The sequence below is a fragment of the Rhinoraja longicauda genome, chromosome 21 (genome assembly GCF_053455715.1).
Source record: "Rhinoraja longicauda isolate Sanriku21f chromosome 21, sRhiLon1.1, whole genome shotgun sequence".
NCBI lineage: Eukaryota > Metazoa > Chordata > Chondrichthyes > Rajiformes > Arhynchobatidae > Rhinoraja > Rhinoraja longicauda.
Genome location: NC_135973.1, coordinates 11,462,315 through 11,476,119, shown reverse-complemented (window position 1 = coordinate 11,476,119; position 13,805 = coordinate 11,462,315). Strand labels below are relative to the sequence as shown.

Genomic DNA, 13,805 nt, shown 5'->3' with positions numbered 1-13,805 from the left:
CCCTTCTTCAGACTGATGTCAGGGGGGGCGGGGCAAAGGAAGGATATAGGTGGAGACAGGAAGATAGAGGGAGAACTGGGAAGTAAATACACTGATGCGCTTTCTTGATCACCACATAAGTGGGAATAGACCAAGTTTGGTTGCTGGTGATGTTCCCTCCTAGGAACTTGAAATGGTTGGCTATCTCTCCAGCAGCACAACTGAAGAGGACAGGGATTTGTTCACCCCCTCACTTCCCGAGGTCAACGACCAACTCCTTCGTCTTGCTGGCGTTAAGGGCTAGGTTATTGTCATGACACTGTGACACTGGGTTCTTTCTCTTTCCTGTACCTTGTCTCATTTTTGTGGATTCAGCTGACAATGGGGATCTTATCGAAACGTATAAGATTATTAAGGGGTTAGACACGTTAGAGGCAGGAAACATGTTCCTAATGTTGGGGGAGTCCAGAACAAGGGGCCACAGTTTAAGAATAAGGGGTAGGCCATTTAGAACGGAGATGAGGGAGAAAAAAATTCAGTCAGAGAGTTGTGAATCGGTGGAATTCTCTGCCTCAGAAGGCAGTGGAGGCCAATTCTCTGAATGCATTCAAGAGAGAGCTAGATAGAGCTCTTAAGGATAGCGGAGTCAGGGGGTATGGGGAGAAGGCAGGAACGGGGTACTGATTGAGAATGATCAGCCATGATCACATTGAATGGCGGTGCTGGCTCGAAGGGCCGAATGGCCTCCTCCTGCACCTATTGTCTATTGTCTATTGACAACAGTGGCATTATCGGCAAACTTAAAGATTTCATTGGCATTGTACTTGACCACGCTGTTATGGGTGCACAGGGAGTAAAGCAATGGATTGAACACGCAACCCTGAGGGGCAGGGTCTGGGTGGTGGAAATATTATGTTATGTTCATTGCTACCTGACTGAGGTCTGCCAGTCAAGAAGTCCAGAAGACAGTGGCAGATGGTGGCCCCAAGGCCAAAGTCCAGAAGTTAAAGAATAAGTCTATTCAGTATTATGTTAGTTAAGGCTAAGCTGGAGTCAATGAATCTGACAAAAGTGTTCTTATTGTCAAGGTGATCCAGGATTTAATGTAATGCAAGAGACTTGCCATCCTCCTCAATCCATTTTCTTGTAGGTGAATTGCAGTGGGTCTAGATTGCCCAAAGGACTGGTGCAAATGTGGACTATTACAAATCTTTCAAAGCATCTCATTATGGTCAATGTTAGATCTACTGGGCGACTGTCATGAAGACAAGTTCTCTTTTTTTTTTTGGGGGGGGGGGGGGGGGGGGAACTGGAATGATGGAGGCTTCCCTGAAGCGAATGGAGACAGATGGCTGTAGAAGTAAAAGGTTGAATATGTCAGCAAAGACTGTGGCCAGTTGATGGTTTAAGTTAAGTAAGCTATGAGGAACTGGCAGTGCTTATGAAATCATGAAGTTGCTCATATCTAATAATTAGCAAAGTGGAGGTTGGAGGAAAAGAACAATGAAAAGTTGTGAGTTCGAAGTACTGCGACATTTGTGTTGGATGAGTAAATGTTGATCATACATTTATTGAATTTAAATAAACTTACTCTAGCTGAGTCATATCTTCCATTCCATCTTCTTCTAGGTGTTTCCGAAATTGCACCAAGGGGTGAGTACCCAGGGAGTACATCTAGAGCCAAGTACAAATCACAACAGCAAAAGCAATGAATCCTCTTGCTAGCATACTGCAAATCTATCCGTTTGTTCTTCAAACATTCCTTAAACCAAGCTCGGTCCCTTTGATCCTCCTTTTCTTCATTTCTTTTTACTCACTCCTCACCGACTTCTCATTTTCACCCATCTTCTCTCCATTCATCCCTACACCTCTCTTCTCTCTATATTCTTCTCCTTTCTCCACGTCTCCATTTAACCCTACACCTTCGATTCGTTCTTCCCTCCAAACCAAGTCCCTTCCCCCTTATTCTCCACTCTAATCAGTAATTGATACAATACGATAGAACTTTATTTATCCCGAAGGGAAATTGATCTGCCAACAGTCATAACATGCAAGATACTTGAAACGTGAAATTAAAGAGATGAGTGGAAAGGATTGGGGACAATCATCCCTCAAACCATCCACAATCCCCTCTTCTCCTATCGTCATCACCTCACCAGGCTTTGCCATTCTCTTCCTTGCCGACCCCCATTTTCAGAGAAGACGATTGGAATATATTGCTTGTGTCTACAGGTATGGAGTCGGGAAGATGAACATCAGGAGTTGGCTGCGCCTAACGGCTGCGGCTCTCTGGCAGTCTGTTGTCTTTTTTTCTTTTTTTTTTGTTTGTGTCGGTGTTGGGATGGTTTTTGTTTCTGTTTTTGGCTGTGTATGTGTGGTGGGGGTGTGTGGTGGGGGTGTGGGGTGGGGTGGGGGGGTGGGGCGGGGGGAAACCTTTATTTATTAGGTCTCTTCCCCGGGGCGCGGCTCGGCTGCGGGCCTTAACATTGCCAGCGCAGCTCGGCTGCGGGACGTTTCAGTGCCCGGTGCGGCTCGGCTGCGGGCCTTAACATTGCCGGCGCAGCTCGGCTGCGGGACGTTTCAGTGCCCGGTGCGGCTCGGCTGCGGGCCTTAACATTGCCGGCGCAGCTCGGCTGCGGGACGTTTCAGTGCCCGGTGCGGCTCGGCTGCGGGCCTTAACATTGCCGGCGCAGCTCGGCCGCGGGACGTTTCAGTGCCCGGTGCGGCTCGGCCGCTGGACTTAACATCGCCCGGTGCGGCCGCGGGACGTTTCAGTGCCCGGTGCGGCTTGGCCGCTGGACTTAACATCGCCCGGTGTGGCCGCGGGACGTTTCGGTGCCCGGTGTGGCCGCGGGACGTTTCAGTGCCCGGTGCGGCTCGGCCGCGGGACGTTTCAAGGCCCGGTGCGGCTTGGCCGCTGGACTTAACATCGCCCGGTGTGGCCGCGGGACGTTTCAGTGCCCGGTGCGGCTTGGCTGCTGGACTTAACATCGTCAGCGCTGTTCGGCCGCGGGACGTTTCAGTGCCCGGTGCGGCTCGGCCGGGGGGCCTTCCATCCCCTTGCGGGGCCTGTGCGTGTCGTTTGCCTCGGTAGGGGTCGAGCTGCCTGTCCGTGGGTGCGGGGGGAAGAGAGGGGAAGTTTTGTTGCCTCCATCACAGTGAGGGGGTGTTTGGAGTCACTGTGATGGATGTTTGTGTTGGGGTCGGGTGTCCTGTGTTCTTTTCTTTTTTGCTGTATTTTGTGTGACTGCTGAAATTTCGCTCGGTGTTGTGCCGAGTGACAATAAAGTGTTGTTATGTTATGTTAACTCTAATAAGGGACAGTGCAGGATTTGCCAGAGACGTACATTTCTTTGAGGTACAAAGACATGAGACTTAAAGTAGTCTAACCATGGAACACAGAAGAAATTGAAAATACATCTCAGCATAAAGCTTATAAATATCTCAGCAAAAATAAAATTCCCAAGGACTGGGTTTGTTTTAGAGTTCAGCAAAGTTAACGGAAACTGCTAAAAAAATGGAACATAAAATATAGGGGGAATAAGCAGTCTGAAAACAGTCTGAAATGGCTGTTATAGGTTTGTTAAAAACAATGGATGACTAAGGCAAACATAAGTCCCTTATTGACAGAAATTGGATTTTTTTTTAAATTTATAAAGAAAATGGAACAGGAATTAAAGAAATCCTTTGTTTCTATCTTCACAAAAAAAACGGCACAAAAATTCTTGAAAATCAAGGGTCCGGAGTGAAGAAGGAAGAAAAATAAATTTGTAAGGAGTACAGAAATAAAGACACCTTATTGCAATTATGTAGGGCCTTGACAAGACCACATCTGAAATTTGTGTACAGTTTCGGACTCTTTGCCTAAAGAAAGGATAGTTGCTATATAGGACAGGCAGTGATAATTCTTCGGATTGATTCTTGGAATGGCAGGTCGGACATACGACGAGAGATTAAAGAGTGTGAGGTAACCTCATTGAAACGTATTCTTGCAGAGTTCAACAAGGCAGGCATCCAGATTTAAAAACCTAGAATAGGCAACCTCATCATGAGAGGTAGACAATTTATGACTGAAATAGGGAAAAAAAATCTTCAATGAAAAGATAGTGAAACTTTGGAGGATTGTGGATGATCAATCATTGAATTCACTCACAACTGAGATTGAAGGATCTTTGGATATGAGAGGAATCAAAGAACATGGGGTTGTGGCAGGAAAATAATTTTGAGGTACAAGATCAATCATGATTTTGATGAAGGGCTGATTGACTGACAACTCATCTTAATCTAGTGTTTTAAACATTCTCACAATGTATGCATGAGGGTGAATAGTTTTCTAACAGTGTGAAAGAAAGTGGGGAATTTATATGTTACAGGGTCCTGAACAGGAAGTTCTTGAGGGAATATAAATGTCGATGTAAGTTCTGGAACTGGTTAATGCGAACCAGATTATGAATTCATGGAGAATCCATCCTTCAGATAAGCACCATCAACAATGACTGATTTATTAACATGAGCTCACTATCGCTAAAAAGACCACAATTTTTTTTATCGCTGACCACATTTAATCTAAATTGATGAGTGGCATCAGTCTAACCCGAGAAGACAGACCAGAGGGAGTGAGTAAAGCCTTAATGAACTGCCTGCTATAAATATGTGGCTGCAAGCTGCATGAATTAACTGGTACACTGCCTTTGACCGATATCAATTTGTAAGTGGCAGGCCAAGCTAGAAACAGATCCTGACCTGTTATTTCCTACTCCAGAAGCACAATCCAACTCTAACATTTAATTTGAAGCTCACTCTGATCAACAGGTAAATGTATACCATATAAAATGCCCGTTCACTAGATTGGGAGTCTCATGTAACTGTGACAGGAACAACACTTCAAAAACAGGCCTTGTTATCTTCTAATTAAAACTCCTGGTCTATTGTTACTGCTGTCACTTCGTTGACTGGCATTCTGACAATTAACTTTTCAGAACTGGACGAACCACCTATTTTCAGTTACAAATTAACCATGAAGGTAGCCAATTAACTTATTCTGTGGTTTGAAAAATCTGGTTAAATGAATCAAAGCTTGTTGCTGACTATTCATCTGTTGCCTGAACATTAAGCCTGGAGTTATGCACAAAAAGCTGGAATAACTCAGCATCTCTGGAGAAAAGGGATGGGTGACATTTCGGGTGGAGACCCCCCCCCCTTATTCTACACTCTGTGCAAATAACAACCAGACTTTATATTAAACAAATAAATAAAGTGCTGGAGGAACCTAGAGGATCGGGCAGCATCTATGGAGGGAATAGACAATGTTTAAGGTTGGGATCTTTCTTCAGACAAGAAGGGTCCTAACACAAAACGTCACTTGTCCATTGCCTAACCCGCTGTCTGTTGTCTGACCTGCCAAGTTCCTCCAGCACGTTCTTTTTTTCTCACGATTCTTGCATCTGTATTTCATTGTGTCTCCAGATTTTGTATTCATTCATCTCTTATGGCAATATATGAACTTTGATTGAGAGCTGTATCTGTTTCGAATATTTATTAACTTTTGATTTAATCCAACACACTCAATGTGAATAGTCAGCCACATACTCTCTCAGCTGAGTATATACAGTTGGTGGCTATAAAGCCAGATGTATTTATAATGAATGGTTCTAGGATCAAAGTCCAACATAACAAATCCCTGAAAAATATGATGTCTAGAAAATCAATTGCATTATCTTATTCCAATGCTTTAGAAATGAAAATCAACTTTTGTTCTGGACTGAAACAAGATAATGTCCCTTTCAAGTTTATTTTGTGCCACTCTGGAAATTCAATCAGGCATGACACAGAGTCAGTCACAGTTGTGCCATGATGCAATTTCTCCATGCAATGTTTCTTTTAGAGCATGGCAGAGAAATTAAACCGTGCTGCCTTGTGAGCGCCTACCAGGGCAACTTCCAAGATACAAACAAAATGCTGGAGTAACTCAGCGGGTCAGGCAGCATCTCTGGAGAAAAGGAATAGGTGAGTTGTGACGTTTCGTGTCGAGACCCTTCTTCAGTCTGACCATAATATCTTTGGTCTTCACTGTGATGATTGGGATGCATGCTAGATAGTTGACTGAATTACCTACAACTTTGGGACCCTTGCTCGCACTGTATGGATTTCTTCACAGCCTTCTATCTCCCTCTGGGTCATGATCCTATCAATGAACATAAGAACTGGACAGTCACTGATCTCACCTCCTCTGAAGGTCTCTCTACATCCTCCCAGCACTCTGCGCCCCAGTCAAATAGAGCTTGTTTTTACCTCTTTCCTAAGATTCTAAGATCATGCAAAGAGCTATTCTTGTAAACCCCTAGTTTTGGCCTATTCTTGTCCTGCAGCACATACTTCTGCCTGGCTAACTCTATTTTTTCTTCCCTCATCGTTTCTATTCACGTCAATAATATCTCTGCAGCCCACATGGCTTGTGGTTCCCATGTCCCTTTGTGGGATATGTAGAAGCTGTTTCAGTCCTTTTCACACTCCCTCCCTTCCCTCTTTCTCTATTTTCACATTTCCTGTCCTTGTACTGAACTCAAATGTTCCATCACCTTTGCTGACACTATCTCAACTTTTCTACCTACTAATGACTAATACCCAATATAAAACCCACAAATTTCCAAACCTACCTTGACCACACCTCTTGTTTGCTCATCAGTTTCTCTAGCTCTGTTGTATATAAAATTATGAGAGGCCTAGGTAGGGTAGACAAACTCTCTTCCCCAGGATGAAAATATCTACTATACTAGAAGGTGTAGCTTTCAGGTAAGACGGACAAAGTTCTTTTACGCAGAGAATACTGAGTGCCTGGAACAGACTGTGGGGGTTGATGGGGGAGGCAGGTACGATAGTGGGATTTAAGACACTTTGGGTTGGCACATGGACATGCAGGGATTGGAAGAGTAAGGATGATGTGCAATGAGATAAGAGTTGATCTTGGCATCATGTTCAGCACATACATTGTGGGCTGAAGGGCCTGTCCTTGTGCTGTACTCTTCTATGTTCTCTGTTCTATGTACAATGACACAGGATATTCCAAGCTATCTTCAATTTGCCAAATTGTGGTTTCCCCTCCAAAGCTGACAGGACACTCAACTGAACCTGTTCCATTTTCTGCAATTCCGTCTCATCCCTCTTCTCTCACCCAGGGGAAGGAGAGCATTTCCTCCTTTCATTCTATCCCACCCAGCTCCAAATTCAATAGATCAATTCCCTATAATTACAGCCACGTTCAATGTGATGCCATCACTATCAGCCATTCCAACCACAGGAGATGCAACACTTTCCCTTTTACCTTTTCTATATCACCACCCACAGATCCAAATAACATCTTCCATGTTAAGCAGTGACTCACTTGTAAACCTTCCAAGTTCGAGGAATGCTCACAATATTCGTTTTATTAATCATTATTGCAACATTCTCCTTTTTTTCCCCTCACTTCTTGCCTGAGAACCCTGCAAGCAGGAACTGTAAGGTGGTATCCCTCCTCTTCTTCAGGACAAGTTTGCGTAACAGCCACAATACTATATTCCCACATGTCTATCTGTGCCCTCAGTCCTTCATTTCCTTTATTTCAAAAGCACCTTAAATAGACAATCACGCCAAACATTGTTTCCTTTTTTCTACCATATGCACCAACTTCCAAATGCATTCTTTTGACTTGCAAACTTTACGAACACCTACCGTGGATTTAAGAGAGAGTTAGATAGAGCTATAGGGGCTAGTGGAATCGAGGGATATGGGGAGAAGACATGCACAGGTTATTGATTGGGGACGATCAGCCATGATAACAATGAATGGCGGTGCTGGATCGAAGGGCCGAATGGCTTCCTCCAGCACCTATTTTCTATGTTTCTATGTTTCTAATGTGCTCATCTACTTTTCCCCCTCTCCACAAAAAACAAATTATTGATTTCCATGTTACTCATGCTCCATAGTCTGTGATCACTCACTAAACGTTGCCCAGCCATGCACAAGTTGTATTTATAGAAATGGTTTACCTTATTAAACCAAGGCATTCCTTTTTCATTGTCATAATCCTCTTCCCAATCATGGGAACTGATTTTCCGTGGGGCAGGACCTGGCACCATTGGGGCAGTTGTATTTTCCTGCCTGTAAAGTGAGTGTTTTGAAATACTTTGCTGCGGGGGTCGCTGCAAGTCCTTTCTTGCTGGGCGTGCACCAGCCATTTTCCTCGAATCACTTTGAGACCAATGGTAATTTGACTGATGTTGACGAAGAGCATGTGAGGCTCGGTTGCGCACCGAGTCTACACGAGGTAGCACCACTGCATATCTTCCCATTATACCTTCTCCGTCGTCAGGATGATCCATTGGCTTTGGACGTTCCCCAGAAAACTTTGGTGAAGCAGGTTTCTGAAACTGTAATCTGGGAGGCTGGTTAAATGTTTGAGGTACAGCTGTTGGATAGTTCTGCTCATTAAATGGTCTCTTTTGAGTCAAAGGTGATTGATGCTCCAAAAACTCAACTGCCTGCTTGTGAGATGAGTGTCGGGCCATTGGCTGGCGTGTTTTGGAGTCAAAATGTTCAAATAATGGTCTGGGTGAAGGCGGCCTTCTACCTTGCATTACAATGTTCCTTTGACCATGCAACTTCATTTGGGGACTTGCAGGAGGTGAGTGCAAAGGGCCCATGGGTGATCCTGCCTGTCTCATTGAAGAACGTGGTGAAGGTGGGTTTGAGGGTTGTCTTAGACTCATTGGCTTTCTTTCTGATCTTATTGATGGCTGTGGTGAAGGTCGCCTCTGTGATCCAGGGGGACTTCTCTGCCTAACTGATGAACGAGGCGGCTGAGAATGCTGGAATTCACTACTTTTGCTTTTTCCAAAATGTCTTAAGAATCCTTTCCCAGAGTTTGATTTTGTTGTTTGTGCTTGTGGAGTTTTTGAGCCAAACATTTTGAATTTTGGCTTTGGACTGGGTGGCATTGTGGAACTCATTGGTTCTCCTGATGATCCATTTTGCCTGAAGGATGGTTGATGGTGGGGTTGCCTTTGGAATCCTTGGACAGGCACTGATATTCCTGGCTTTTTAAATGATGATTTTAAGGAAGTTTGCCCAATGTTTTGATCTGATTGAATATCTTTTTTGAATGATTGTCTTGCAGAGGGCATCCATTGGGGTTCGCTAGGCTTAGGCTGGCCAAAACGCTTTAAATAAGGGTTTGCAGGGCTAGCCTTTATATCTGAAGAAAGACCTTCTGAGTTTGGACCTGCAGGGAGACCACTACGCTTTGCAAATGGATTTCGTCCAAAAGGTTTTGATGCTTGTGGATGGGACAACTTCGGAGATAATTTAACATTCGGGTGATTGCCCCTTTGCTTCAGTGACGGTTGAGGTGAGGAAGGTCTCTGAGTCACGAATGAATCTGGAAAAGGTCTATGATGTCTCATTGATGGTTGTGCAGAATTTGTTCTGTATTGATCATTTACTGGAGGATGGCCAAACTGTTTTAAAAAAGGATTTCTCGAAGTTGTTTTGGAAGAATCTGTCATATCTCTTTTAGAACCAAATTTTGAAGGATAATGAGAAATACCATCTTGTCTAGGACTTCGTTGAGAGACAGATTGTTTATGAGACATTGAATCGTGATTTTCCCCTCTGCTTTGATTTGGAGATGGTGACCTTCTAATTGATGACCTTGGCGATGGTGGCTTTTGGGGCTCATTCTTTCGTTGGCCAAACGGTCTTAGAAATGGATGCTTCGAAGCTGGCTTGGAGACATTGGCTCCTGGGGCTTTAATGCCAAACATTTTCATTGCTTGCTTGCTAGGGGTTGATCTTTGCTTTAAGGATGGCTGTGGAGAAGGTGGCCTTCTGATCTCTTCACGAGGTACCATTCTTAAAGAAGGCTGTGGAGAAGACAATTCTCCACGTCGTCTTAATGACAATTGAGGTGAAGGTGCCCTTTGTCGTTCACCATTAAGAGGCTGATCAAACTGTTGAAATGAATTTGATCTATCAGAAGTCATTGCATTGCGACCAAACGTCTTCAATGGTGAGCGTGGAGAAGGTGGTCTATGTTGTCTCAAAGGCAACACTGGTGAAGGTAAATTTTGTGAGTCCCTTTTTATAAAACTGCCAACATTTTGTCCTGTTGGTTGATGAAAGGATGCTGGATTATTTCTCATTATCGAGGCTTTTGGTGAAGGATGACTTACAGGTGAAGGCCGGCCAAAGCGTTTAAACAAATTGGGATAAACTGTGTGTGGAGCCAGTTCCGCTGGCTCTCTATTATGGCCTGACATCCTGACATTTAACTGAGGAGATCTTCCCATATGTCTAACTGATGGGTGAGGAGATGATGGAGGGCCAAAGTTTCTACGAGAAAGTCGTGGTGAAGGTGATCTTTGGCTTTCCCCCTCGACTGGATAGCCAAAATGTTTCCGTGGTGGCTGAGGGGATAACGCTTTTCTTACAGGTTTGGGTGAGCTATGATTTAGCAATGGAGGCCTTTGGGCTTCATATCCTTTAAAATCAAGTGGCCTCTGTGATAACCTTGGTGTATCATTAGGGTGGCCAAATTGTCTGACTGATGGTTGTGGAGATGGTGGAAAATTTATTTGCTTAACAGGTAACCGTGGTGATGCTGGTCTTATTGGATGTCTGGCTGCAGGACTTCCAAAATGTCTTAAATGGGGCTGAGGTGAAGGTGGTGGGCTCATATGTCGTACCGATGGTTGTTTCATGTGTTCTGCTGGTATTGGTCTACTAAAATGATTCGATGATGGCATGGGAGAAGATCTGTGTTGGTGCCCTGTGAAATAGTCAGGTTGTCTCCCTGGTGACTGTGGCCTCAATGGGGCATTATAACCATATTGCTGAAGATATGGACTTGAAGAAGTTGAACTAGACTCTTCTGTGTTCCATGCCAAGGAATAATCCTGCAGTTCATCTTCCTCTGGGGAATACTCAAAGCCGCTTGACATTGAATATGGTGAGGGCAGTCTTGGGACTTCAAGTTTTTCATGTCCAAATATCCTGACCTGTGGTCTTGGAAAAAGCCTGTACTTTCTGGGTAAAGGAAGTGGCATTTCTGTATTCTGCTGATGCATCCATGGAGAAGCACCAGTCTGAAAATCAGACATGCTGTCCATTTCTTCTTGTTCTTCGATATCACTCATTGGGTAGCTAAACTGATTGTAAGATGACTCGAGGAATGGCGACCCCTCGTGCTCACTATAATTAAACCCATAGCCAAAATCCTGCGATGTATACGGATCCCCCAGATAAGGATCAAACTCTCCAGGTTGTGCGTAAGGGGATTCATAGTAATTCATTCCATCTTCCACATACGAATACTGATCTGGTGATGAATACTGAATAGGTGCATCATATTCCACATCATGGTCATAGTAATCGTTTTGGTCATAAGGATAATAGCTATTGGGAGACTCATAATAATTCATTTCATCATCATCATAGTCATATTGCTCTGGTTGCATATGACCAAAGGATGAGTCATAATATTCAGTTTTGTCTTCATAATCTGTACCAGGATAATCGTAATATTCGGTTTCATCATCATAATATCCATACTCTTCAGGGTAGTCATAGGCAAAATATTCTTCGCCCTCATAGTAGCCATCGTATTGCTCAGCCGGTGTGTCATAATATTCCATTTCGTCATCGTAGTTATCATATTGTTGAAATGTTCTCGATGAGGGGAATTGCCCTGGATGCCTGGAGTGATTTTGCAACATACTGTTGTGGATCCTTCCTCTTCCTTCATAACCATCATCGTAACCATATTGATCCTGGCTCCACGCACGTTGTTTCCTGAAGTTTTTCATCATTTTTGCTCTGTGTTGCAGGACTTCATCGCCGGGTGGGAATGGTAACTTTTGGGCTCCAATTTTAGAAAACCAAGCAGTGGACCCAATTCCTTTCACTGAACCCCTCATTGGCATTCCGTATTTAGCCTTTCGGGAGATAAATTTCCTGGTGAGCCAGTTGGAAGCAGAGGCCAACCGACCTAAGAGCTGAGCGTTGAATTTAAATTTGGCGTTGTCACTTTTCTTTTTAGTTCCAAATCCAAATTTGGTTTTATTGAACAGTCTCCCCAGACCTTTTTTCCCTGGCGCTTTTTCAGTTTTTTCAGCTGATCCAGCTCTATCTCCCAAACGGATCAAGAGGAACGATGCCTTTCTCGGCCCCCCAGGAGCTGCTTCAGCTTGTTTCTTCTTTACACTTGATTTAAATCCCATCATGAACTTTGAGGTGTTCTTCAAGACTCCAGCTGACTTCTTCTTGGCCTTTGGAATTTTATTTCTTCCAAAGCCCATAAACATCTTTGAGGTACTTTTTAAATTACGTTTATTCGAACTTTTTGCATGAAATGGGCGTTTACCAAATCCCATGAAAAGCTTGGAGGCAGCCTTCATACCTTTTACTGATTTTTTCTGAGCAAACATGTCCGTCTTGCCTTGAAATGCTTTTAGGCCCACAGCCTTTGAAGCCCCCATCAAGTGAATTCTTGCATCATCTTTTCTTTTCTTTTTCTTTGCCTTTCCACCTGCTGCTAGTCCCATAACAACTTTCGAGGTGCCTTTTAGATGCAAATCTTTCTTGCGTTCCTTTTTCTCTTTTTTGCCAAAGCCTCCTACAGCTTTTGTGGCTCCTTTCAGTTTTAATTGTTTACCATATTTTGGTTTCTCTTCTTCCTCTTCCTCTTCCTCTTCCTCTTCCTCTTCCTCTTCCTCTTCCTCTGCATTTTCGTTATCTGTTCCTTCCGTCTCTTCTGTCTCTTCGGTCTCAGAATAACCCTTTTTCCCTTTCCGACCACCTTGTTTTGCTTTTCCTTTCAAAGCTGCGGACTTTTTCCCTTTTATTGATGGCATATCACTATCCATCTCAGTTTCTTCTTCGTTTATTTCACTTAATTCTTCGTTCTCTTCGATTTCATCAGCACTTTTCTCCACTTCCTCTGATTCATCACTGGTAATGGCCTTTTTGGGTTTTTTAGTCTCTTTCCCTTTTTTAGGCTCCTCTTTACCCTTTCCTCCTTTTTTGTCTTCTTTCCCTTTCTTGGGAACATCTTTCGCTGCAGATTTTCCTTTCTCTGAGGTCTTTTTGTCAGCATTCTTGCTTTTCTCTGGCTCCTTTTTCTCTTTGCCTCCTTTCTTTGTCGCTTTTGTATCACCTTTTTTGCCTGGCATTGTGATTTCTGATAAGAGTCATACTCAGTCACAATTACAGATTTTCCTCAATGCTCCACTGAAGCTTTGCCAAGTGCCAGCAGGCTACATTAATGCATTCCATTTCATTGATCGCTCAACAATGCAAATGTCAGTATCAGGAAAATCCATTCACAACAAAATTCTCTTCCACAGCTAGAGGCAGTAACTAAATGCCGAGGTGTCAAGCACGACGCAAGCTAGATTACTGAAACATCCAGTTCAACGGGAATTTACTGCAGGACTAAATTATGTTAACTTCAGCACTAATTATAAAGGATATTACGAAGTTATCTCACCAAAATAGTTATTCACATCAACCAGGAAGCAGATGGATCAAAAAGAAAGTTCTCGAAATACATTAGCATCCAAGAATACACCTCTGGGCTGGAGTTGATTCTTCTTCTAAAATAAATCTGCCTTCTGCATTCGTAGTTGAGCTTGAGAATGGAAGTTGCAGCAACTGTTGTATTAGTTTCAAGTCTGCTCTGCACAGCTGCTAGCTGGAGAACATGACACAGCCGATACTTGCATGTTTCCTTTAACTTGATCAGCAAGACCGATGCAGGTTAACAATGAGTTCTTTCCACAGTTCCCATTTCA

The 13,805-nt window shown here is 43.6% G+C and overlaps 1 protein-coding gene across 1 annotated transcript in view; it reads right to left on the bottom strand.

Annotated features, from left to right (window-relative positions):
- Positions 1-13,184, bottom strand: part of myo15aa (myosin XVAa) — a 126,153-nt gene extending 112,969 nt beyond the window's left edge. Inside the window, exons 1-2 of the mRNA XM_078418384.1 lie at positions 12,791-13,184; positions 8,007-12,646 (exon numbers count right to left, since the gene is read on the bottom strand). Coding sequence (XP_078274510.1) covers positions 8,007-12,646; positions 12,791-13,184 — 5,034 coding nt within the window. The remainder of the gene's footprint in view (positions 1-8,006; positions 12,647-12,790) is intronic.
- Positions 13,185-13,805: the final 621 nt, after the last annotated feature.